The sequence below is a fragment of the Equus asinus genome, chromosome 9 (assembly GCF_041296235.1).
Source record: "Equus asinus isolate D_3611 breed Donkey chromosome 9, EquAss-T2T_v2, whole genome shotgun sequence".
Lineage (NCBI taxonomy): Eukaryota > Metazoa > Chordata > Mammalia > Perissodactyla > Equidae > Equus > Equus asinus.
This window is the reverse complement of record NC_091798.1, coordinates 5,033,401-5,060,994: the sequence shown is the minus strand read 5'-3', so window position 1 is coordinate 5,060,994 and position 27,594 is coordinate 5,033,401. Positions and strand designations below refer to the sequence as shown.

The window sequence follows — 27,594 nt, the reverse complement described above, 5'->3', positions numbered from 1 at the left end:
TTTCTTCCTTAAATGTTAGAAAGAATTCACCAGTGAAACCATCTAGGCCTAGAGTTTTTCTTTGAGGGAAGATTTTAAACTATGGATTTAATTTATCGCTTAGACACAACAGAATTCAGATTTCTTACTTCTTCTGTGTCAATTTTGGTACTTTGTGTTTTTCAAGGAATTCGTCCATTTAACTTTCAGAATTTATTAACATAAAGTTGTCATAATGCTCTTTTAATACTAATTTTTTTATTATAGTAAAAAACATAAAATTTGACATCTTAACCATTTTTACGTGCAGTTCAGTAGGCTTAAGTGTATTCACATTGTTGTGAAACAGATCTGCAGAACTTTTTCATCCTGCTAATCTGAAACTCTATACCCATTAAACAACACTGCCCCCCCCCCCCCCCACACACAACTGCTGGGAACTATTACTCGACTTTCTGTTTTTACAAGTTCTATTATTATTATTTTTAATGTGTATAGGCTTTGTAGTAATGTCCCATTTTTCATTCTTGATATTGGTCATGTGGGTCTTTTTTCTTGATCAGCAGAGGTTTGTTAATTTTATTAGTCTTTCAAAGAAACAACTTTGTACTTGGTTGGTTTTTTTCTATTATATGTTTGTTTTCCATTGAATTAATTTATGATCTTTTTTATTTCCTTCCTTTGATTGAGCCTCCTGTTCTTTATTGAGAGGAGTGTCTAGAAAACTGATTCCTGTCCCTTCCTCTGTTCTAATACATGCATTTAAGGCCACAGATTTCCCTCCAACACAGCTTTAGCTGCATCACACAAGTTTTGATAAGTCATACTTTTATTGGCATTCAATTAAAAAATTTTAAATAATTTCCATTGCAATATCTTTTTTGACTCATGAGTTTTTTACAAGTATATTACCTGATTCCAATCATTTATGGATCATTCTAATTATCTTTTTGTTACTGATTTCTAACTTAATTCCACTGGTCAGAAAACATACTCTATGATTTCAATCCTCATATATTTGTTGAAATTTGCTTTATTACCCAGCATATGGTTTATTTTAGTCAGTGATCTACGTGCACTTGAGAATAATACACATCCTGTAGTTGAAGAGGGCTACAAATACGGCAACGGCACCTTATCTGTTAATTGTGCTGCTCAGATCCAGATCCTTGATGAGTATTGTCTACGCATTTCCAAGAGGTGCGTGTAAATTTCCCTCTATGATAGTGGAATTATTTCTCCTTTTAGATCTGTCCATTTTTGCTCCATATATTTGAGGATACACTAGGTACACAAATTTAGAACTGTCTTCTTCATGACAGTTCAACTCTTGCATCATTATCAAATGTCCTTCTTTATCTTAAAGCACATTTTGTCTGATATTTATACAACAATTTTCTTTTGGTTAGTGTTTACAAGGTATATATTTTTCTATCATTTTACTTTCAATATTTTTGTCTCCTTATATTAAAAAGTGTGACATATAGGGGCCGGCCCAGTGGCGCAGTGGTTAAGTGTGCACGTTCTGCTTCGGCGGCCCGGGGTTCGCCGGTTCGGATCCGGGTGTGGACATGGCCACGCTTATCAAGCCATGCTGTGGTAGGCATCCCACATATAAAGTAGAGGAAGATGGGCACGGATGTTAGCTCAGGGCCGGTCTTCCTCAGCAAAAAGAGGAGGATTGGTGGCAGATGTTAGCTTAGGGCTAGTCTTCCTCAGAAAAAAAAAGTATGACATATACATAGATGTGTGTGTATATAAATTTTAAATCTAGTCTGACTGTCTTTATCTTTGAGTATTTATTCGTCCATTTCTATTCATTACTGACATACTGGGATTTAAATCCATCATTTTACTTACTGTTTTCTATTTGTCCTGCCTGTTCTATATTCCTTTCCTCTCCTTTTTATTTTTATCTCTTCTTTCGGATGATTTTATTATTTCATTTTTCCCTCTATAAGTTTATTATATATTATTTTATTATTCTCTTAACGGCTATGCTAGCCTGGAGACTATTTTACTATATTTCTTGGTTGTTATTCTGGATCACAACATATGTCCTTGATTTATTCAGGTCTAATATAAATCGGTACTATTACTTATTTCTGGACAATGTATCTTAAGAGCAATTTTATTCTATTTATCTTCTTCCATCTTTGGTGAAAGTGAAGTCAAGTAACTTCCACCAGACATTACTACTAGCATTTCATACATCAATTGTCATTTAGATTTGCCACATATTTACCCTCTCTGTTGCTCTTGAATCTTCTACATCTCCATGTTTCTATCTGGAATAATTCTCCTTCTGCCTGAAGAACTCTCTCTTGGTATTTCTGTTTGTTGGGAAATGTCTTATTTCATCTTTATTTTTTATTTTTCCTTTTTCTCCCCAAAGACCCCCGGTACATAGTTGTGTATTTTCAGTTGTGGGTCCTTCTAGTTGCGGCATGTGGGACGCCGCTTCAGCATGGCTTGATGCCCCAGGATTCTGGTGAAACCCTGGGCCGCTGAAGCACAGCACACGAACTAAACCACTCGGCCACGGGGCCAGCCCCTCATCTTTCTTTTTTTTTTTTTTTTTTTTTTATATGTTAGCTTATATTTTCTTTTTTTTTTTTTTTTTTTTTTTTATTAATGTTATGATGGATTACAGGCTTGTGAAATTTCAGTTGTACATTTTTGTTAGTCATGTTGTGGGTACACCACTACCCCCTCCGTGCCCTCCCCCCACCCCCCCTTTTCCCTGGTAACCACCGATCAGATCTCCTTCTCAATATACTAATTTCCACCTATGAGTGGAGTCATATAGAGTTCGTCTTTCTCTGACTGACTTATTTCGCTTAACATAATGCCCTCGAGGTCCATCCACATTGTTGTGAATGGGCCAATTTCGTCTTTTTTTATGGCTGAGTAGTATTCCATTGTGTATATATACCACATCTTCTTTATCCAATCATCAGTTTCTGGGCATGTAGGCTGGTTCCACGTCTTGGCTATTGTAAATAATGCTGCGATGAACATAGGGGTGCAACGGACTCTTGAGATATCTGATATCAGGTTCTTAGGATAGATACCCAGTAATGGGATGGCTGGGTCATAGGGTATTTCTATTTTTAACTTTTTGAGAAATCTCCATACTGTTTTCCATAGTGGCTGTACCAGTTTGCATTCCCACCAACAGTGTATGAGGGTTCCTCTTTCTCCACAACCTCTCCAACATTTGTCGTTCTTGGTTTTGGATGTTTTTGCCAATCTAACGGGGGTAAGGTGATATCTTAGTGTAGTTTTGATTTGCATTTCCCTGATGATTAGCGATGATGAACATCTTTTCATGTGTCTATTGGCCATATTCATATCTTCTTTTGAGAAATGTCTGTTCATGTCCTCTGCCCATTTTTTGATCGGGTTGTTTGTTTTTTTGTTGTTAAGCAGTGTGAGTTCTTTGTATATTATGGAGATTAACCCTTTGTCGGATAAGTGGCTTGTAAATATTTTTTCCCAATTAGTGAGCTGTTTTTTTGTTTCAATTCTGTTTTCCCTTGCCTTGAAGAAGCTCTTTAGTCTGATGAAGTCCCATTTGTTTATTCTTTCTATTGTTTCCCTCAACTGAGGAGTTACAGTGTCCGAAAAGATTCTTTTGAAACTGATGTCAAAGAGTGTACTACCTATATTCTCTTCCAAAAGACTTATTGTCTCAGGCCTAATCTTTAGGTCTTTGATCCATTTTGAGTTTATTTTGGTGTGTGGTGAAAAAGAATGGTCGATTTTCAATCTTTTGCATGTGGCTGTCCAGTTTTCCCAGCACCATTTGTTGAAGAGACTTTCTTTTCTCCATTGTAGGCCCTCTGCTCCTTTGTCGAAGATTAGCTGTCCATAGATGTGTGGTTTTATCTCTGGGCTTTCAATTCTGTTCCATTGATCTGTGCACCTGTTTTTGTACCAGTACCATGCTGTTTTGATCACTGTAGCTTTGTAGTATGTTTTGAAATCAGGGATTGTGATTCCGCCGGCTTTGTTTTTCTTGCTCAAGATTGCTTTAGCAATTCGTGGTCTTTTGTTCCCCCATATGAATTTTAGGATTGTTTGTTGAATTTCTGTGAAGAATGTTCTTGGGATTCTGATTGGGATAGCATTGAATCTGTATATTGCTTTGGGTAGTATGGACATTTTAACTATGTTTATTCTTCCAATCCATGTGCAAGGAATGTCTTTCCATCTCTTTATGTCATCGACAATTTCTTTCAAGAAAGTCTTGTAGTTTTCATTGTATAGATCCTTCACTTCCTTGGTTAAGTTTATCCCAAGGTATTTTATTCTTTTCGTTGCGATTGTGAATGGGATAGAGTTCTTGAGTTCTTTTTCTGTTAGTTTATTGTTAGTGTATAGAAATGCTACTGATTTATGCACGTTAATTTTATACCCTGCTACTTTGCTGTAGTTGTTGATTATTTCTAATAGTTTTTCTGTGGATTCTTTGGGGTTTTCTATGTATAAGATCATGTCGTCTGCAAACAACGCGAGTTTTACTTCTTCGTTACCTATTTGGATTCCTTTTATTTTTTTTTCCTGCCGAATTGCTCTGGCCAGCACCTCCAGTACTATGTTGAATAGGAGTGGTGAAAGTGGGCACCCTTGTCTTGTTCCTGTCCTCAGAGGGATGGCTTTCAGCTTTTGTCCATTGAGTATGATGTTGGCTGTGGGTCTATCATATATGGCCTTTATTATGTTGAGGTACTTTCCTTCTATACCCATTTTACTGAGGGTTTTTATCATAAATGGGTGTTGGATCTTGTCGAATGCTTTCTCTGCGTCTATTGAGATGATCATGTGGTTTTTGTTTTTCATTTTGTTGATGTAGTGTATCACGTTGATTGACTTGCGGATGTTGAACCATCCCTGTGTCCCTGGTATAAATCCCACTTGATCATGGTGTATAATCTTTTTGATGTATTGCTGTAATCGGTTTGCCAAAATTTTGTTGAGGATTTTTGCATCTATGTTCATCAGTGATATCGGCCTGTAGTTCTCCTTCTTTGTGTTGTCCTTGTCAGGTTTGGGGATCAGAGTGATGTTGGCTTCATAGAATGTGTTAGGGAGTTCTCCATCTTTCTCAATTTTCTGGAACAGTTTGAGGAGAATAGGTATTAAGTCTTCTTTGAATGTTTGGTAGAATTCTCCAGAGAAGCCGTCTGGTCCTGGACTCTTGTTTTTGGGAAGGTTTTTGATTACCGTTTCTATTTCCTTTCTTGTGATTGGTCTATTCAGATTCTCCATTTCTTCCTGATTCAGTTTGGGGAGATTGTAGGAGTCTAGGAATTTGTCCATTTCTTCCAGGTTGTTCAATTTGTTGGCATATAGTTTTTCATAGTATTCTCTTATGATCTCTTGTATTTCATTGGTATCTGTTGTGATTTCTCCTCTCTCATTCCTGATTTTATTAATTTGCGCTTTCTCTCTTCTTTTCTTGGTGAGTCTGGCTAGGGGTTTGTCAATTTTGTTAATTCTTTCGAAGAACCAACTCTTTGTTTCATTGATCCTTTCTATTGTCTTTTTTGTTTCAATATCGTTTATTTCTGCTCTTATTTTTATTATTTCCCTCCTTCTACTGACTCTGGGCTTTGTTTGTTCTTCTTTTTCTAGTTCTGTTAGGTGTCGTTTGAGGTTGCTTACGTGAGCTTTTTCTTGTTTAGTGAGGTGAGCCTGTATTGCGATGAATTTCCCTCTTAGGACTGCTTTTGCTGCATCCCAAATGATTTGGTATGTCGTGTTCTCATTTTCATTTGTCTCCAGATAATATTTGATTTCTTCTTTAATTTCTTCAATGATCCATTGTTTGTTGAGAAGCGTGTTGTTTAGTCTCCACATTTTTGCACCTTTCTCTGCTTTTTTCTTGTAGTTGATTTCTAGTTTAATAGCGTTATGATCAGAAAAGATGCTTGATATTATTTCAACTCTCTTGTATTTATTGATGTTTGCTTTGGTTCCCAAAATATGGTCAATCCTTGAGAATGTTCCATGTGCACTTGAGAAGAATGTGTAACCTGCTGTTTTTGGATGAAGTGTTCTATATATATCTATTAAGTCCATCTGGTCTAATTTTTCATTTAATTCTATTATTTCCTTGTTGATTTTCTGTCTGGATGTTCTGTCCATTGGTGTTAATGGTGTGTTGAGGTCCCCTACTATTATTGTATTGTTGTTGATGTCTTCTTTTAGTTCTATTATGAGTTGCTTTACAAATTTTGGTGCTCCTGTGTTGGGTGCATATATATTTATAAGTGTTATGTCTTCTTGGTGGAGAGTCCCTTTTATCATTATATACTGTCCCTCTTTATCTTTCTTTATCTGTTTTGCTTTGAAATCTACCTTGTCTGATATTAGTATAGCGACACCTGCTTTCTTTTGTTCATTATTAGCTTGGAGTATTGTTCTCCATCCCTTCACTCTGAGTCTGTGTTTGTCTTTGGGGCTGAGGTGTGTTTCCTGGAGGCAGCATATTGTTGGATCTTGTTCTTTGATCCATCCTGCCACTCTGTGTCTTTTGATTGGGGAGTTCAATCCATTTACATTTAGAGTGATTATTGAGACGTGGGGGCCTACCACTCCCATTTTGTGTCTTGTTTTCCGGTTTTCTTCAGTTTCCTTTGTTTCTCGTCCCATGGTTTAATCTGTTCTGATGTAGAGCTACTACTCTCTGTTGTTGTCCTTCTACTTATCTCCTCTGCTCTTGGTTTTGTAGCCCCTTTCCTTTTTTGGATTTTTCAGGAAAGAGGGTTTTCCTGAGGATTTCCTGAAGAGGAGGTTTTGTGGCAATGAACTCCCTTAATTTTTGTTTGTCTGGGAAAGTTTTTATTTCTCCATCGTATTTGAAGGATATTTTCGCTGGGTAGAGAATTCTCGGCTGTAGATTTTTGTCCTTCAGATTTTTGAATATATCATTCCACTCTCTTCTAGCCTGTAAAGTTTCTGCTGAGAAATCTGCTGATAGCCTGATGGGGGTTCCTTTGTAGGTTAGTTTCTTTTGCCTGGCTGTCCTTAATATTTTCTCCTTGTCGTTGACTCTTGCTAGCTTCACTACTATATGCCGTGGAGTTGGTCTTCTTGCATTGATAAAGTTTGGAGATCTATTGGCTTCTGTCACCTGAAGATCCATCTCCCTCACCAGATTTGGGAAGTTCTCAGCCATTATTTCTTTGAATAGGTTTTCTGCCCCTTTCTCCTTCTCTTCTCCCTCTGGTATACCTATAATCCTTACGTTGCATCTCCTAATTGTGTCTGATAATTCTCGGAGAGTTTCTTCATTTCTTTTAAGTCTTGCTTCTCTCTCCTCCTCTGCCTGCAACAATTCTATATTGCCATCTTCCAAATTGCTAATTCTTTCCTCCATATTATCGGCCCTACTGTTCAGAGCATCTAGATTTTTCTTAATCTCCTCTATTGTGTTCTTCATTTCCAATATTTCTGTTTGGTTCTTCTTTATCGTATCAAACTCTTTTGTGACATAGCTCCTGAACTCGTTGAGTTGTCGGTCAGAATTCTCTCTTAACTCATTGAGAATCTTAATGATGGCTGTTTTGAAGTCATCGTCATTTAGGTTATACATCTCATTTTCTTTGGGATTGTTTTCTGTGTATTTGTTGCTTTCTTTCTGTTCTGGAGATTTGATGTATTTTTTCATATTGCTTGATGTTGTTGATTTGTGCCTCCGCATGGAGATAGAGTTTAGTTGCTCCTTTCACTTGTTTCAGCTGCTGCGGTGGGAGGAGCAGCTGTTTATATTTCACCAACCAGGAACCCTGTCCGTAGTTGCTAACTGGGCCTGGGCCCCTCTTCGTAGCCACAGTGGCCCTTTGGATTCCCTCCTCTGCTGTGGGGGCCGTCACAGGGGGGCTTCAGGCTGCAGGTGCCTACTGTTGCAGCCCACCTAGATGTGCTCTCTCCTTGGGGTCTGCAACGGTGTTATGGGCTTTTCCAGCAGCCAGGGGTGGGATCACTTATATTTGTCGCTCCGTTGCTGTCGGCACCCACCAAATCTCACTTGTCCTCTATAGGTCGCAGGAGAGCTATTGGCATCTTCTACAGTCTGTGGTTAGTACACCTAGTTATGCTGCTTTTGCCCTGGGGTCTTCCAGCCTTGTGGCTGGCGGCTGGGTGCCTTCTACTGGTGCTGTGCAGAGGCTTTCCCTAAGGCTGCTGTGAGCCTGTAGGGTTTCCCCCTAGGCTACTAAGCTGGGTCTCTGGAACTCTCTCCAGCCCCAGTCCTCTCCGAGATCTCCGGCAATCCCTAGACCCACGGGGCGGGCAATGGCAGCTGGGGGTCGCCCCGCCCTCAGGGCTTCTCTCCTGGCCTCTCCCGGAGCCGTGAATGCTGGGCGTGGCCCCTCTGCCAATGACAGACAGGGAGTTTTGTCTGCTGCCCAGCGGAGCTCCAGCGCTTCCCCTCCGGGTCGCAGAACCGGCCTTTGAAAATTCCCCCGGCCCCGGTCCTCTCCGAGATCTCCGGCAATCCCTAGCCTCACGGGGTGGGCAACGGCAGCTGGGGGTCGCCCCGCCCTCAGGGCTTCTCTCCGGGCCTCTGCCGGAGCCGTGAATGCTCAGCGTGGCCCCTCTGCTAATAGCAAACAGAGAGTTTTGTCTGCTGCCTGGGCGGAGCTCCAGCGCTTCCCCTCCGGGTCGCAGGACCGGCCTTTTGAAAGTTCCCCCCGCCCCGGTCTTCTCCGAGATCTCCGGCAATCCCTAGCCCCACGGGGCGGGCAACGGCAGCTGGGGGTCGCCCCGCCCTCAGGGCTTCTCTCCGGGCCTCTGCCGGAGCGTGAATGCTGGGCGTGGCCCCTCTGCTAACCGCAGGCAGAGGGTTTTGTCTGCTGCCTGGGCGGAGTTCCGGCGCTTCCCCTCCGGGTCGCAGGACCGGCCTTTGAAAATTCCCCCGGCCCCGGTCCTCTCCGAGATCTCCGGCAATCCCTAGCCTCACGGGGTGGGCAACGGCAGCTGGGGGTCGCCCCGCCCTCAGGGCTTCTCTCCGGGCCTCTCCCGGAGCCGTGAATGCTCAGCGTGGCCCCTCTGCTAATGGCAGACAGAGAGTTTTGTCTGCTGACCGGGCGGAGCTCCGGTACTTCCCCTCCGGGTCGCAGGACCGGCCTTTGAAAATTCCCCCCGCCCCGGTCCTCTCCGAGATCTCCGGCAATCCCTAGCCCCACGGGGCGGGCAACGGCAGCTGGGGGTCGCCCCGCCCTCAGGGATTCTCTCCGGGCCTCTCCCGGAGCCGTGAATGCTCAGCGTGGCCCCTCTGCTAATGGCAGACAGAGAGTTTTGTCTGCTGCCCGGGCGGAGCTCCGGCGCTTCCCCTCCGGGTCGCAGAACCGGCCTTTGAAAATTCCCCCCGCCCCGGTCCTCTCCGAGATCTCCGGCAATCCCTAGCCCCACGGGGCGGGCAACGGCAGCTGGGGGTCGCCCCGCCCTCAGGGCTTCTCTCCGGGCCTCTCCCGGAGCCGTGAATGCTCAGCGTGGCCCCTCTGCTAATGGCAGACAGAGAGTTTTGTCTGCTGACCGGGCGGAGCTCCGGCGCTTCCCCTCCGGGTCGCAGGACCGGCCTTTGAAAATTCCCCCCGCCCCGGTCCTCTCCGAGATCTCCGGCAATCCCTAGTCCCACGGGGCGGGCAACGGCAGCTGGGAGATCTCCGTGCCCTCCGTGTCTCTCTCTGGGACCCTCCGGGCGCCCCGAGCACCAGGCTGGATCCCCCCGCCAATGGCGGGGAGAGACTCTCCCCGCGGGCTCAGGTGTGCAACTCCAAAGTTTCCCTCTGCGTTTAGGAGTAATTGCAGGGGGTTTAGGTAGGGTTCTGGTCACCTGTTTCCACCGTCGCTCCTCTGTTGTGTTCTCGCTCCTGCCCTAGACGTGCGTGGATCCTCTGGGGGCGTCCGTTGGAAGAAAGCCGCTTGCGGGTACCAGGCTGCCCGTCGGGGTCGGAGAGCCCTCACCTATTTCCACATCCTCCCGGAGGAAAGTCCATCCGCCTTCCGATGTATAGTCGCGTGGGTGTCTCAGACGTCCTGAGATGCTGTCTGGATATCCTTTGTCAAGCGATAAGTGTCCAAATAATTGTAGACTCGAAGGGCGAGAGACAAAGAGGACTACTCACGGCGCCATCTTGGCTCCTTCCCTCATCTTTCTTTTTGATGAACTTTTTCCCTAGGTATTTAGGTTGGTAGTTTTCTCCCCCTAACACTTCACTCCGCTGTTTTCTGGTTTCCACTGTTTCTGTCAGGACACCAACTGGCAGTCTTCCATTGCTACTTTACACGCAATGTATCTCACACTGAAGAAGGGAAAAATGAAGGACTCATGCTCTGATTTCAGGGCCACTACAAAAGTAATCAATGTAGTGTGATATGAGCATGAAGACTGACATGTAGATCGATGAAATATAATTGAGAGTCTAGAAATAAACTCACACATGGTGCTCAACTGATTTTTGACAAGGGTGCCAAGGCCACTCAATGGGGGAAAGAATAATCTCTTCCAAAAAAGGTATTGGGACAAACGGATATCCACATGCAAAGAATGAAGTTGGACCCCTACCTCATACTATTTACAAATATTAACTCAAACGGATCAAAAACCTAAATATAAGGACTAAAACTATAAAACTCTTCCAAGTTCTTGTGACCTTGAATTAGGCAACACTTTCTTAGATATGAAGCCAAAAACACAAGTAAGCAAAGAAAAAACAAACTGGACTCCATCAAAATTAAAAACTTGTGCTTCCAAAGGGACTATCAAGAAAGTGAATAGACAACTTACAGAAAGGGAGAAAATATTTGCAAATTACGTATCTGATAAGGCCTAGTATCTGGAATATATAAAGAACTCTTACAACTCAACAACAAAAGACAAACAATTCAATTAAAAAATGGGCAAAGGACTCAAATAGACAATTCTCTAAAGAAGATGTACAAGTGGCCAAAAAGCACATAAAAAGCTTCTCAACATTAGTCATTAGGGAAATGCAAATAAAAAACAATGAGGTGCCACTTCGCACTCAGGAGAAATGGCCATAATTTTTTTACAAAAGGAAAATAACAAGTGCTGGTGAGGATGTAGAGAAATTGGGATGCTTGTACACTGCTGGTGGGAATGTAAAATAGTTTAGCCACTGTGGAAAACAGTTCAGAGGGTTCTCAAAAAGTTGAACACAGAATTACCATATGACCCAGCACTTCCACTCCTAGATGTATACCTAAAAGAACTGAAAAGAGAGATGCAAACAGATTCTGTACACCAATTCATAGCAGTATTATTTTTTATTTTAATTTAAAAAATTTTTTTATTTAGATCTTTTTATTTTATTTATTTATTTATTTTAATTGCAGTAACATTGGATTATAATATTATATAGCTTTTGGATGTACATCATCATATATTTCGAATTCTGTGTAGATTACATCACGTTCACCACCCAAAAACCAGTTATAGTCCATCCCCTCAGGTGAGCCTAACCACTCCTTTTGCTCTCCCCTCTCAATCCAATCTCCATTGCTATGTGTTTGTTTGTCGTTGTTTTTATCTTCTACTTATGAGTGAGATCATACAGTATTTGACTTTCTCCCTCTGACTTATTTAATTCAGCATAATACCCTCAAGGACCATCCATGTTGTCACAAATGGCCAGATTTCATCATTTCTCATGGCTGAGGAATATTCCATTGTGTATAAATACCACACCTTCTTTATCCATTCATCCCTTGATGGGCACCTACGTTGCTTCCAAGTCTTGGCTATTGTGAATAATGCTGCAATGAACATAGGGGTGCAGGTATCATTATACCTTTGCATTATCAAGTTCTTTGGATAAATACCCAGCAGTGGGATAGCTGGATCATATGGTAGATCTATCCTTAATTTTCTGAGGATACTCCATGCTGCTTTCCATAGTGGCCGCACCAGTTTGCACTCCCACCAGCAATGTACGAGGGTTCCCATCTCTCCACATCCTCTCCAACACTTGTTGTTTCCTGTCTTATAAATTATAGTCATTCTGACCGGAGTGAGGTGATACCTCATTGTAGTTTTGATTTGCATTTCCCTGATAGCTAATGATGTTGAGCATCTTTTCATATGCCTGTTGGCCATCCATATATCTTCTTTGGAGAAATCTCTGTTCAGATCTTTTGCCCACTTTTTAATTGGGTTGTTGGTTTTTTTGTTGTTGAACTGTATGAGTTCTTTATATATTTTGGATATCTGATATATGCTTTGCAAATATCTTCTCCCAATATTTGGGTTGTCTTTTCATTTTGTTGATGGTTTCCTTTGCTGTGAAGAAGCTTTTTAGTTTGACGTAGTCCCATTTGTTCATTTTTTCTTTTGTTTCCCTTGCCCGGTCAGACATGGTACTTGAAAATATGCTGCTAAGACCGATGTCAAAGAGCGTACTGCCTATATTTTCTTCTAGAAGTTTCATTGTTTTGGGTCTTACATCCAAGTCTTTAATCCATTTTGAGTTGATTTTTGTGCATCGTGTAAGGGAATGGTCTACTTTCATTCTTTTGCATGTGGCTGTCCACTTTTCCCAACACCATTTATTGAAGAGACTCTCCTTTCTCAATTGTATGCTCTTGGCTCCCTTGTCGAATATTAGCTGTCCATAAATGTGTGGGTTTATTTCTGGGCTCTTGATTCTGTTCCATTGATCTGTGTGTCTGTTTTTGTGACAGTACCATGTGTTTCGGTTACTATGGCTTTGTAGTATATTTTGAAATCAGGGAGTGTGATACCTCCAGCTTTATTCTTTTTTCTCAGGAATCCTTTGGCCATTTGGGGTCTTTTGTTTCATAGCAGTATTATTAACAATAGTCAAAAGGTGAAATCAGCCCAAATGTCCATCAGTGGATGAATGGATGAACTAACTGTGATATATATATACATACTATGTGGTATATATATATACACACAGCCAACAAAAGGGCATGAAGTACTGATACATGTATCCTACAACATGGATGATCCTTGAAAACATTATGCTAAGTGAAAGAAACTAGACATAAAAGGTCACATACTGTATGGTTCCACTTACATGAAATATCCAGGATAGGTATATCCACAGAGACAGAACACAAATAGGTAGCTACTAGGGGCTAGGGAAAGAGTGGAATGAGGAGCAACTACTTAATCAGTAGGGGGCTTCCTTTTGGAGTGATGAAAACGTTTTAGAACTAGGTAGACGTGGTGGTTACACAACACTGTGAATATACTAAATGCCACTGTCAACTTTAAAATGGTTAATTTTATGTTATGTGAATTTCTTCTGAATTAAAAAGAAGTATCCTTTTTCTCTGTTTTAAGTTTTTTGCTGCCTTTTGTTCACTTGGAGTTTTACTATGATGTATCTTGGTGTGGTTTTCTTGAATCTGTGGTTTGATGCCTTTTGTCAGTTTTGGAAAATTCTCAGCCATTCTCTCTTCAAATACTGCTGTGCCTCACTCTGTCTCCTTTCTGTCTATGACTTGAATTACACGTGTTATTAGATTGTTTTTATCATGATCTAAACTCTCTTATGCCCCTTTCTGTACTTTTCTTTTTGTGTTTCAGGTTGGATATTTTCTCCTGCCCTGTAGTCCAGTTCGTAAATCCTTTCTTCAGTGATATTTAAGTTGATGTTAAACTTTTGACTGTTTTTTTTTTTTTTTAAGATTGGCACCTGAGCTAACAACTATTGCCAATCTTTTTTTTTTCCCCAAATCCCCCCAGTACATAGCTGTATATTTTAGCTGTGGGTCCTTCTCGTGGCATGTGGGACGCTGCCTCAACATGGCCTGAGGAGTGATGCCATGTCCACGCCCAGGATCCAAACTGGGGAAACCCTTGGCCGCTGAAGTGGAGTGTGCGAACTTAACCACTCGGCCACGGGGCCAGCCCCTCCTTTTACTGTTATTACTATCAATTACTATATTTTTCAGTCCTCACATTCCATTTCTTTGCTGTTTCCATTTAGTTGCTGAAATTATCTACTTGTAATTGGTTTCCTAAACATAAAGTTATTTTAAAGTCTATGTCTGATATTTCCAATATTTGTATTTGTTGTGGATATATTTCTATTCTTTGTTTTTTCTTCTTTTTTGGTCATTTGGTCTCCTGGTCTGCGTGGTATTTCTGATGGATTGCTAGACGTTGTACGTGAAAAACGCAGAGATAAGCTGAGGCTGCTGATGGTGGTAACTTCCCCCAGAGGACTTCCTAATGCCTTGGGAAGGGACACAGCACTTTTAAGGTGTGGATAAATCACTTAGATCCAAGCAGAAATTAAGCAGGTCCATAGCTGGGCTTCAGTCTTTGAGAAGGCTATTCAAATTCTGGTTCATCTTCCAGCTGCAGGGTGTAGCCCTCTGGGGATCCCACTGGAAAGCCTGGGGTGTTTATCAGGCTCGTTCTCCTTGACGGGCCCTGAACTCTAAGTTTTGAGCATAAGCCCAGTAAGGCGGCCTGAGCTCTCTTCATCTCCTTCTGTCAGCCACCACCTTTTGGTCACTACATAGCTATTGTTTATGAATTAACAAATGTCTCCAATGCCCAGTGTTGAACTTCCCTTTTTTCTGGGTTCTTGGCTCCTAAAGTCCTCACTGCATTGATAGCTCTTCAATGTCTTAAAATAGAATGTTTTTAAAAATGCTTTTTCCATATTTTCTGGTTGTGCTTAGTATGATGGTTGGACTGCAATAAGCTAGTATGACATTACCAGGAGCAGAAACCTCATCAACTTATCAATGGCTCAGAGTTCCCTTAGTGTGGCTTAAAGTCCCTTCTAGACTCTAGAACCCTGACATTGATAAATGTAATTAAAAAAATAAAAGAGAAGATTTCTGCAATTTTCTGCAAAATATAAGTACCTGATTACGCGTGTTGTCTTATTTGCTGTTTTATATCTTTCTTCCCCAGTTACACCATAAGCAACTCAGGGGTGCAACTCAGATATATTTTATTTTAGTCTCTTCACACTGTGCCAGTGAAATTGAGTTGGTTGGAATGTACACTGTCCCAATTAGAGATCATTAATTTGTGTCCAAATAGTTTTAACTTGGAACTATCTCAGTATGAAACAAGGAGAGCTTTTGCATTAAGAAACACTCAAGAAGCCAGAAATTAACCACCACTTGCTATTTTGGTGTATTGTCAGTTTTAATAGTTATATGGCCTTCATAAAGATTATGAAGATTTTAAATATCTGAAATGTCCATCAATTGAGAATTGCTTCAATATACAATATACTTAATGTTCAAGAGAATGAGGCAGACAGGTCTGTATGCACTGACGTGGAATAATCTCCAAATATTGGGGAAGAATAACATTATGGCCCACATAGTGTTTTTTTGGGTAATCTATTGTTTCCTATACTCTTGGTCTCAAATTTTGTTAGGTAGCTGTTTTCTGATTTAGTTCTAGCAAAGAGCAAATGGAAGCCTTCTGTGCTTTGAAATTGCAAGCTTTCGTAAGAAGGAATTTTAGACCCTTAAGGGGATTGTGGATGCAGATGCAAAAAGGGCACAGAATTCTATAGGTAGAGCCATTTGGGAGAAACTTGTAAGGTTAAGATGAAAACAGGAAGTATCCACAAAAGCAGAAGTCCTAACTGCTTACACATTAGAGTGTCTTGTGACAGAATGTCCCTTCCTGAAGTTTCTGGAGTTTTCTTCGGGGATGTTACATTTAATTCTTAAAACATCCTGTGCTAATTTGTCATCTATAACTCTCTTCTGTGGATATCAGGTAGGGATGCTTTTGTTTGGCAAAAAGTTTCGGTAATGTCCTTTTTTTTTTTTCCTTTGGGCTAAAGGAAAATTAATAGGTCAGTGACCAATAGATAATTTGTTTTAAAGCTATGTGTAGGATTTTGTTGGGGAAGGGCAATGGGTATTCTATGTTGATAATAGTCTTAAAAAGGTGTGTATGAAAGAATATGCTTCTATATGCACAAAATTTCTGGAAGTGCACACAAAGGCCGCAGGGAGGCTGGGAGAGGCCAGGCACCGGGTCAGGGTAAAGGCAGTGCACTCTTCACCTCACTCCCTTTTGTACTATTTTTTCTTTCTTTTTACCATGTACATATATTATTTATCCAGAAAAACAATTTAAAATGACTTCTAAGTACAAGAAAAGGGGCATAAAGGGGAAAAATTTAATATTCATATATAATTGCAAGACAGCCCACCAGATAGACATGGTATTCTTACTTCTCAGAGAGGAAAACTAAGGGTCGGAGAGCTGAAACAACTTGCTCAAAATTATGAAGCTCAGAGTAGAATCCAGGTGACTCTGAATCCAAGGCTCAGTTAATCTTTCAGTTTTACTCTTAATAATAAGCAACTGGGATGACAGTTCTCATCAACTGGAAGAAACACTGAACAACAATTTAAACTCCTAGGTGCAACGCTATTGACTAATTTGAATGTCTTATGCTGCATAAGAAACGGCAATAGTAAAAGAGAAGGAATACTTTTTCTAGGACAATCAAAATTTAATTAAAATTCAAAACCTTTCCAAGGATTTTACAAACGTCCTGGTGACAACTTTGATTTAAAAAATACAATGTTGCTACTGCTTCTTTCTTTTTGAGAAATTTAAAAAATATCACACAAGTTCTGAAGACAGACAAGTTTTCAGCACTCAGTGCTATAATAGAACCAGCTAAATAACTAAAGGATCTGGCAAATTTTAAGAATTACTTGCATTATGCTAACCTCATTGTGTTCCTATAATTAATGTAACAATATAGTCTACAAATCTGTATCTTGTGTCTTCTTAAAGAATTAGACAATGCTCAAGCCTTCTTTATGTTCAAGTGAGTCAGGCTCCGTAGTGCTGTGTCTGGCTCTGTGAATGGGGGCTACGTTTCTCCAAGGCCCCTTTCCACCTATTTTCTCTGCACCATTTCTGGCCTAACTGCAGGTCCCACTTCCAGATCAGGTGCATATATTTATTTGCTCACAAGTGGCAAAGCTATGTTTTATCACTACGCCTTAGGCTCAATGGCAGCTAAACCTGTTGAAAGTGACAAATGACTAAAATTTTCACATATAGCTTGCCTTATGTAAAACGGAAATCATCACTAGAGGTGAACCAGCCTTTCCAAGAGTCCTTTCAAAGGGCTGTACGAGTTCTTGCATTGGTGCCCAATGGACCCAAATATGGAAAAGACCAGTTGTAAAACCTGAGTGGTGTGGGACCTTTCCTGGGCCGAAAGTGGCCTGAGCAAGGCTTTCCCAATATCACTAGGGGCTTTTATGGATCAGTTCACCTTTTCATACAAGGAAGGAAGAAACAAGTATTGCTGGGCAACACTATATGCCAGGCACTTTCACAAACATCATCATTCTAATGCACAGCTCTATGTGGCTGTTACTGGAACTTTCATTCCATTGGTGAGAAACTGAGGCTGCGTGAGGTTAAGTGACTGACCAAGTTAGGAAGGGGCTGGCCTGGGATTCACATCCAGTCGCCTGACTGCACATTCAAATACGTAGCTCATGTCAATCTAAAGGGACGCTGCCTGGCATGTTTCAGTTAATCTAGCTGGCTGTGGTGAAGATTCAGAGGGACAATGGAAATTCAGATTGTTTTGCCCAAAGCTTGGCAGCGCTGGACCTCCACAGGAAGCTAAAAACTATGTTCTGCTGCTGTGAACTCTTTCATCTGTCCTGGGCTGCTCATGCATCCTCCAGGTGAAGAGGGCTCCAGCTGGAAGCCCAGTTTAGAGCATGAGCGCCTGAGCTGCAATGTGTATTTATGCCCATTCAACAGTCAACGCCATGAGAGAGGGGCACGCGGAAGAGAGAGCAAGCATTTAAACAGTGGGGGTGACTCTGCCTGGCGCTCCACACCAGGAGTGTCCGCCCTGACGTGAGCGTGACGGGAGCAGCACATGACTCAGATGTTCCTGCCGAGTCACAGTCTCCTGTACTTCTCCTCAGCATCTCACTGTGATCTGAAGAATTCTTCAAATGTAATTGGACGTTTTGCTTTTTGCCTTTGTAAACTACCCCAAACCCCTAAGATGTAACTTCCTATATGATAAGCTAGGTGTCAGAAACCCATTTTTCTGGGTCTGAAGAGAAATGAATCATTTACATGGTTGAAGTCTGAACGACTCTTCACTGTCCATATGTCTAGGCCGATCTTTTGGTCATGGGTGATTTGTGGTGGGGTTCATGAGAAAAGTAGCCCCTGGAGAGAGGGTTCAGGTGAGGTCCACCTCTAGCCGGACGTCTCACTTATGCCTCTGCACCCTGAGTTTGCGGGGCAGCCTGAGTAGGAAGAGGTATCACCTGGAGGCAGAGGGCAGTGACGCCTCAGCTTCCTGACCCGGGGTGAGAAAACCCTTTCTCTCTCGGTTAGTCAAGACCAACTGACATTTTCCTCAAAAGAACTTTTATGAAAAGCTTTAAGGTAAAGAAAACAAGAGTAAAGGAACTGTATAATTTTTACAGATTTACTAAAGTTCTTCTAGTCTCTCGAAGCCTCATCAGAGACTGGCCAGGCTATTGCTGCCAGGACAGCACACCTGTCCTGGCACCTTCTTGTCACCTGGGTCCACCATGATCCTTTCTCATCCTCAGGCTGAACTCGGGTTTAACTGCCGCCCTGGCTCCTGCTATTTCTACCTGCTTTTTCGACTCCTCAGTAAACAAAATACTTCCCCAACATGACCTCAGAACTTCTCTCTTTGAGCTGTACTGGTGAGTGGGCATAAACGCATGGACGCACCTCTGCCACACTGATACTCTCCTGTGCTAAGCAAATTCTTCCGGAGGTTTCCTCACCCATGGGTTGCTGGAATCTTCCCCTCATCACTGACACAACTGATTTAATCCTACTTTTCACCTGCTGGCTTATTTGTTAAGGCAGCTTCTAAGCTGCATGTTCTAAACCAGCACGTTGACCTACTTTCTTTAGTGACCCCACTATTTTAATTTCAGGAGCCAGTCTGCATTTAATTCACACCTTCAAAAACGCATAAGCCTCCTCATGGCTCCCCACTGGAAAGGCCAGGCTCGGTAACAGAGCATCGCCATCCAGCCTCTCTCACCCGCTCACGTCCTAAATTGAAGCCCATCCCCCTTCCCGGCCTTTCCTACCATCATGCTTGGCACACGCGGGTCCAGTGGTCAGCAGGCCCCATAACCTGCCCTTCCACTTGGTGATCTTCTCTAAGAGGCAACATGGAATGGGGGTTAGAACACGGGACTGGAGCCAGACTGCACTGGGCCCAGCCGCAGCTACTTCCCAGCACAGCAACCTTGCAAGTTACTGGACTTCTCTAAACCTGTTTCCTTATCTGTAAAATGGGGTTACTAATAGATTGTGCCAAGGATTAAATGAGTCAATATATGCAAAATGCGTACGCGTGCCTGTCACATAGTGAGCACTTACATGTTAACTATTACTACTGTGACTACTCATTAACTTTAAAAAAACATTGTGTGCTTATATAGAGAGCCCAGCTCTCAAAGAGTTCTTTGCTCATTTCCTGTTATACACACATACATTATACATATATGTACACTTATATATACATAAAATACACATAAAATGTGTACGTGTATACAAAGCTCAGCGCTCAAATAGTTCCCTCTGTGCATTTTCCTGTTTTTGCCCTGAGACTCTGAATTTGTTAAGGGGGACAACTGTGTACAACTTAGCAAATGCTGTCCCAGCTGTCTCAGGGCTGGACAAGGCCAGGGGTTAGGAACACGGACCCCTGGCTGCCTGGGTCTCATTTCTGACTTTGGCACTTAACAGGTGCATCATCTTGGACAAGTTACTTGACATTCTCTAAACCTCAGTTTCTTTACTTGTAAAAGAGAAAAATAACTATACCTTCTCTCATTGGGATGCTGCCGAGATTAAAATAATGATGCGTGTAAACCACGTAGCATGGTGTCTGGCACACCCTATGTGAACTGCTGGCTATTGTTAACAGCTTTCCCCAGCCCAGCTCCACAGCAGAGATCTAGAATGGCAGTCTCTTTCAACTGAATTCTTTGTTCTATTTGTTGTCATTAAGTTCTTTTCCTACACTGCCTTGATAAGGAATTTAGCGTAACCAAATAATGTGGTAGATATAAAGTCAAGGAACCTTCAGGATCTTTTCTCAACTATTTAAAAAGTCTACAGTTATAACTCAGCTGGCCAAAGAGAAACAAGATTTAATTCCTTGAGGCCCAAGGCTGCCTAAAGGCACCAGGTAGGATCAAGTGAGCTGCATTCCTGTTGGAGGCTCTTTGGATTAAATTCTTAAAACACTGAGGCTTCCTTGAAATAAAATACTCTTGAAAAACATTTTGTGTGTGTGTAAAAAAACCCCGAAAAAACAGAATAACCTATGCCTTAGGCATTACAGATGTCTAAGAAAGGTTTAAAACTCTGAAATACCACATCTGTTCCTGATTAACTTCTGATCACTCTCTAATTTAAAAAATAGTAAACAAGAAATTATTCAACCTCATACATTGCTTCTTATTCATAAAGCTGACTTCTTGGTTGGTAGCATCATGCCCATGAAGAAACAAGCAACTGCATTCTGATGCTAATTCCAACTCTTGCTCTAAGGAACAAAGCCCACCCATTAAGAAGCACATGTGGGGGCCGGCCCTGTGGCCGAGTGGTTAAGTTCGTGTGCTCTGCTTCGGCAGCCGAGGGCTTTGCCAGTTAGGATCCTGGGTGTGGACATGGCACCGCTCATCAAGCCATGCTGAGGTGGCGTCCCACATGCCACAACTAGAAGCACCCACAACTAAAAATACACAACTATGTACCGGGGGACTTTGGGAGAAAAAGGAAAAATAAAATCTTAAAAAAAACCCCAAAAGCACATGTGTACATGTGTGCGCACACACGACACACCACTTTCATAGTTACTGAGACCATGAGCAACTGAAACATCAAACTTGATGATGTCGGTTAAATCTCAAAGCCACAAAACAGCAGGTTCAAATTTCAGTGGATGATGACAAATCTTTAAGGGTGATGATGGGAAGCCCCATCCTATTAATTTACTCATTTAATTTCTTAGCTCTTGTAAAAATTCTGTATTTGGCCTTGAACAGCACGTACTATTTAAGGAAAAAAGTCTTACTCTCTGCTGGGACTTGAAATAATTTGAAAAGGTGAAAGTATATTAAGTTAATAGAAATGGTAATGTCACTAACAGTCCTACATCCCTTGACTGCTGACGAAGAAAAATAACAACTACCCAGAAACAGGAAGGAGAGGAAAGGAAACTACTACTCTGATATCACTAGAACAAAGCCAGGTAGGGGGGAACTGCACTATTAATTTATGAAAATACTGCTAGAAGAAAGAAACTTTGTAGGTATTGAGGAAGGTGTCAAGGCAACAGAGCCTACTCTAAAGCATAACATCAAATGCACTCAGCTGAACTCTCGAGCATTCAGAGTTGGCTGGAAATACCAGGAGGGCCACTGAACCAACGCATCGCAAGGGGTAAAGACGTAATGAATAACTTCTGCAGTCTTTAAACATCCCTTAACCCATAGGCATCTAACAACAGAACCCCAAAATACATGAAGCAAAAACTGACACAATCGAAGGGAGAAAAAGACAATTCAACAATACATTGGAGCCTTCAATACCCTACTTTCAATAATGAATAGAACAACTAGATAGAAGACAAACAAGAAAAGAGAAGATCTGAACAACACTATTTCCCATTCAGACCTAAGAGACATCTACAGAGCACTGCACTCAACAACAGCAAAACACACATACTTCTCAGGAGCACAGGGAGCACTATCCAGGACAGACTATGTGTTAGGTCATAAAACAAGCCTCAGTGTATTTAAAATGACTGAAATCATATAAAGTATGTTCTCCAACCACAATGAAAGGAAATTAGAAATCTGTAACAAGGAACTTTGGGAAATTCACAAATATGTGGGATTTAAACAACATACTCCTAAATAACCAACAGGTCAAAAGAGAAAGCATAGGGGAAACTAGAAAATAATACTTTAAGATGAATGATATAAAAACCACAACATACCATAACTTATACATGGGTAAAAGTGTGCTTAGAAGGAAATTTATAGCTGTAAAAATCAATAACCTAATCTTCCACTTTAAGAGAAAAAAAGCCAGCCCCGATGGTCTGGTAGTTAAGGTTTGGTGCTCTCACCGCTTTGGCAGCTCAGGTTCGTTTCTCAGTCACAGAACCACACCACCCATCCAGTTGCCATGCTGTGGCGGTGGCTCACACAGAACGACAAGGACTCACAACTAGGATATACAACCATGAACTGGGGCTTCGGGCAGAAAAACAAAGAGCTCTTTCATGATAAAAACACTCAACAAGCTAGGAATAGAAGGGTACTTTTCAAACTGATGAAGGGCATCTATGAAAACCCCACAGCTAACATCAAACTCAATGGTGACAAACTGAAAAGCTTTCCCCCGAACATTGGGAGCAGACATGCACATCTGCTGTGCCACTTCTATTCAACATCCCGTTAATGCAGGCTCTAGCCAAGGGCGAGTAACAAGAAAACGAAATACAAGGCATCAAGACTGGAAAGAAAGAAGCAAAACTATCTCTATTTGCAGATGACACGATCTCATATACAGAAAATTCTAAGGTATCACTAAAAAACTACTAGAGCTAGTAAATGAGTTCAGCAAGGTTGCAAGGAAAAGATCAATGTACAAAAATAAGTACTTCTATAGAAATTAAATAAATAAATGGAAAGACATGGATTGGAAGACAATTTTGTCAAGACGACACTACTAACCTAAAACGATCTGCAGATTCAACACAATCCCTATCAAAATACCAGCTGACTTTTTTTTTTTAATAGAGGTTGAGAAACAGACCCTAAAATTCATATGGAAATGCAAGGGTCCCTGAATAGCTAAAACCAGCTTGAAAAATAACAAAGTTGGAGGACTCACATTTCCCAATTTCAAAACTTACAAAGCAACAATAACAAATACTGTGTATTACTGGCACAAAGACAGACAAACAGATGGATGAAATAGAAGTCAGAGTCTAGAAATAAACTCATATATTGTGCTTAACTGATTTTTGACAAGGGTACCAAGACCACTCAAAAGGTAAAAAATAATCTCTTCAACAAAAGGTATTGGGACAAATGGATACCCACATGCAAAAGAATGAAGTTGGACCCCCTACCTCATACCATTTACAAATATTAACTCAAATGGATCAAAAACCTAAATGTAAGAATTAAAACTATAAAACTCTTGCAAATTTTTATGACTTTGAGTTAGGTAATGGTTTCTTAGATACAACGCGGAAAACACAAACCAAAGAAAAAAATAAACAAATTGGACTCCATCAAAATTTAAAAACTTGTGTTTTGAAAGACACTATCAAGAAAGTGAACAGACAACTTTTAGAATGGGAGAAAATATTTCCAAATTATGTATGTGATAAGGGCCTAGTATCTGGAATATATAAAGAACTCCTACAACTCAACAACAAAGACAAACAATTCAACTGAAAAATGGGCAAAGGACTTGAACAGACATTTCTCTAAAGAAGATACACAAGTGGCCAATAAGCACATGAAAAGCTCCTCAACATCATTAGTCATTAGGGAAACGCAAATAAAAAACAACGAGGTGCCACTTCACACCCACTAGAAATGGCAATAATTTTTTAAAAAGGGAAAAAAATAAACGCTGGTGAGGACATAGAGAAATTGGAACCTTTGCACATTGCTGGTAGGAATGTGAAATTGTGCAGCTGCTTTGGAGAACAGTTTGGCAGTTTTTCAACAAGTTAAACTTAGAGTTGTCATATGACCCAGCAATTCCACTCCTAGGGATAAATCCAAGAGAACTGAAAAAACATGTCCACACAAAACTTGTACACAAATGTTCATAGCAGCATTATTCATAACAGCCGAAAGGTGGAGACAACCCAAACATCCATCAATGGACGAATGGATGAACAAAATATGGTATATCCATACAACAGAATATCGCTGAGCCACAAAAAAGAATGAAGTACTGACACATGCCACGCCATGCCATGGATGAACCCTGAAACATACTACGCAAAAGAAGCCAGTCACAAAAGGCCACATATTGTATGATTCCATTTATATGAAATGTCCAGAATAGGCAGATCCAGAGACAGAAAACAGACTAGCAGTTTCCGGGCTGCAGGGGGATGGGAAGGGTCAGAGGTTACTGTTAATGGATACGGGGCTTCTTTTTTGGGATGATGAAAATGTTCTGGAATTAGATAGTTGTGATGGTTGCACAACCTTGTGAATATACTGAAAATTACTAAAATAGCTTACCCTTTAAACGGGTAAGTTTTATGGTATGTGAATTATACCTCAATTAAAAGAAAAGAAAAAACTTCCACCTTCTACAGATTTGAGTATGACTGCTGGAGGGAACCATTAACGAATTGGAGCGCATTCTCATCCCTCAGGTATGCTGATGCTGAGGCTGAGAATTCACTGCTCAAAACTTACACATACTATTAACTCTTCAAGCATATGATTCAAAATGATATCAAGTATTTCAACATTTTCCTCATCAGTAAAGCAAAATATTTCATTTACACATGTAAAATTGCTCTTATCCAACTTTTTAGATTTTGCTGTTTTTAGAATACTGTATAAACGAGGTGAAACATCTGAAACAGATAGGATTTACTCCTACTCAGTGTGTACTTTGGAAACATTTTCTCATCCTCATCCCTTCTTCCCACAAACACTTAGTGAGCACTAACTATGTGCACAGTGCTCTACCAGGCACAGGGGGACAGTGGCCAGTGCAGTTAAATGTCCCTGCTGCTCTGGAGCTGATGTTGTGCTGGAGGCAGCTCAACCACAAACAAAGAAACAAGAGATCATCAGAGTGAATGGCGACCTGGAAGAAAATAACAATGGAGTAACTCGACTTAGGGCCCAGGGGGCACCACCACACAAGATGTCCCCACCCTTGGTCCTATCTGGGCACAGTAGGAGCCGAAACACAGTAGGAGTGAAAACACCGCAGACACAGCATCACTGTGCCTCCCAATGGGGAGTCATAAGCGTGTTCTGTCTCTGAAACATGGAGAAATGGAACTCAGGCATGTGCCTCCCATTCCGCCTTCCAAACGCACGTGGGCAAATAACATTCAACAGCACAGGGGGTTATTTTATTATTTATTTATTTTAATACAAAGCTTTGGCATTAGCAATTTTATGAAAAAATAAAATGTACTAAAAATAAATGCTTGTGTGGCATGATTGGTAAATGATGCACAAAAATAGGTTCTTTTTTCCTTCAAGGCAATCAGTCAGAAAGCAGTTTTTTCCTTCTTCAAAACCATTCTACCCTATGGAATAAAAGGAAAAAAGAGGTCAAGAATTAGTTAAAGGGTAGTTGTCAATGTTACAAAATAACAGAGAAAGTGATCCTAACTGAAGGGTGGCCTGGGGCTGTCCCCAACTATTTCCCACCCCACCTGGTTAAAGGCAGTAAGTCATTAGCACTTTCCTGATCTCAGTGCTTCAGATTCGGGGTCAAATGGCTCAGTCACCTTAGATGTGTGTTCGGGTCAAATGGCTCAGTCACCTTAGATGTGTGTTCGGACTTCCAAAAGGAACACAGGGAAAAAAAGTACAGGCTGACAGTATCTTGTTTAAAAAAGCAAGGACAATTATCCTACAATTTACAACTTTCCCTGATTTGAGCACATTTGCTGAATGTCCTGAAATCTGCAGCTGTTGTCTTTAAAATATGCTCCTTATTCATACCTCATACAAGAATGTCATTAATTATTCCGAAATAAGATTTGAAGAGTACAGACTTTCAGGGTTACATGGCCTATTACAGGAGCCCCCAGACTCTGTGTGTGTGTGTGTCTGTGTTCGCGTGTGTGCGCACGTGCCTACATCACGTGCCTAAAGGTACCTGAAGTCTCCTGAGGCTTCCTGCGCTGTCCTCAGGCTAACACTGGCTCCCTGCAGCTGGCCCCTGGGACGCCCAGGCTTCCTGAGCCCTTGTACAGTCTGGTTCAATTTCCTGGTTTCTAAATCATGTCTTCAGTTCTGCTCTCTTCTCTCTCTGCTGAGTTCCAGATCCAGATTTCAAACCCTCTGTGGTGATCATACACCTCTCCAGCATCATTTGATTTCATCTCCTCCCCATCACCTTGACTTCCTCCTGCAACTCTATTTTCCCTTAAGCTATCTTCCTGAAAAACCTCAGACATTATCCACTGTTTATAAGTCCAAACTCTGCAGTAGCCTCTCGCCACCACCACCTACAGAAGACACATCAAACCACACAACTCCTTGAACCTGCTCTGCTTTTTCCTCACTCTGTGCCCTAGTTATGCATGGCCTGGTTTCTAAGTCACTCCCTCCAGGAAGCCTTTTTCAACTCCCCCAGGGCAAAAGTGGCAGTTCCCCTGTGTCTGTGACACTGAGGGGCTGTGCTGCTTCATAATGTGATCGGTCCCCAGACACTGCCCTCCTTGCTCTCCCCACCTCCACCAGCGCCGTTAAGTGCAGAGCACTGAGCGGTGTAGCCCCTTTCTCCCCAGCGCTCCTTCAGGGCAGGGTCTGGCGCCCGGGGAGCGCTGGCAAGATGATGCCTAAGTGATGGGATTCACATAAAGCTCTATACTTTATTGTAGTTCATATTTAAGATAACACTTTGTTTTACTCAGAAAACTGGATATTAGATATAATTTCTTTATCTAATATATATATTTACAATATATTAATGGGCAAATTAAGATATTTAAAGTTATTTTGCTGCCTTTCTATGAAATTATCAACAACTAATGAAGCCAAAATATTAGAAATACTTCTAAAAAATAAAAAAATGACCACTCACGGACAGCACAGAAGTCCAATCAAAGGTCCTTGCAACCTCTAACCCTCTTTCTCTCATCACATCTTTAGAAACCCCAATTTCCTGTCCTCAGCCATGTTATTCGGAGCCCTTCAAGGCTCTGCAGAGTAGTCAAAGACAGGCGGTGTCAAGGGAAGAGCTGGAACCGGAAATATTGGGCGTGGATCCCACGCCCTTCTTCCCACGGCATTTCTCAGGGGCCAGTAGGCCCCTCTCAGCCTCAGGTCACTCCTTGTGTATGTCTGTCAGCTCAGAGTGGATAAAAGGAGAAGTAAATACTAAGAGGAAGAATAGGATTTATTATCAAACTGGGAGCAAGTTCACATCTTTGCTGGCACAGCTACCAGAAAGGCTGTCTCAGGAAAATAACAAACAATCCGAAATGGGTGTTAGTGTGAGCAAAAGATATTAGACAACTAAAAATTCAAAATTCTTTAGATCAGTGTTTCTCAAACCTTGGGTTGCAACCTATTAATGGATTGTAAAATCAATGTAGGATTTCTTGACTAGCATTAACAACAACAGCCAAGTATAGAGAAGAATAGATCAGAGAATATTGCACGAAGTAAGGAAAATGGGAAACTTCTGTTTCAGTTATACATGTGGGAGCACTGGGTCACAATGTAAAATGTATTTTCCTTTTCTTTCTTTTTTAAAGATTGGCACCTGACCTAACAACTGTTGCCAATCTTCTTTTTTTTTTCCTGCTTTTTCTCCCCAAA

The 27,594-nt window shown here is 41.4% G+C and overlaps 1 protein-coding gene across 5 annotated transcripts in view; it reads right to left on the bottom strand.

Annotated features, from left to right (window-relative positions):
* RNF130 (ring finger protein 130) overlaps positions 1–27,594 on the bottom strand; it is a 115,089-nt gene that overhangs the window by 6,833 nt on the left and 80,662 nt on the right. For 4 of the 5 annotated variants that reach the window (XM_070516911.1, XM_070516909.1, XM_070516907.1 and 1 more), the window contains one exon: positions 25,162–25,346. The exons of the other annotated variant lie outside the window; for it this stretch is intronic. In XM_070516911.1, coding sequence (XP_070373012.1) covers positions 25,342–25,346 — 5 coding nt within the window. In that variant the 3' untranslated portion in view covers positions 25,162–25,341. Of the gene's footprint in view, positions 1–25,161; positions 25,347–27,594 lie in introns of those variants that run through there. 5 annotated transcript variants of the gene reach the window in all.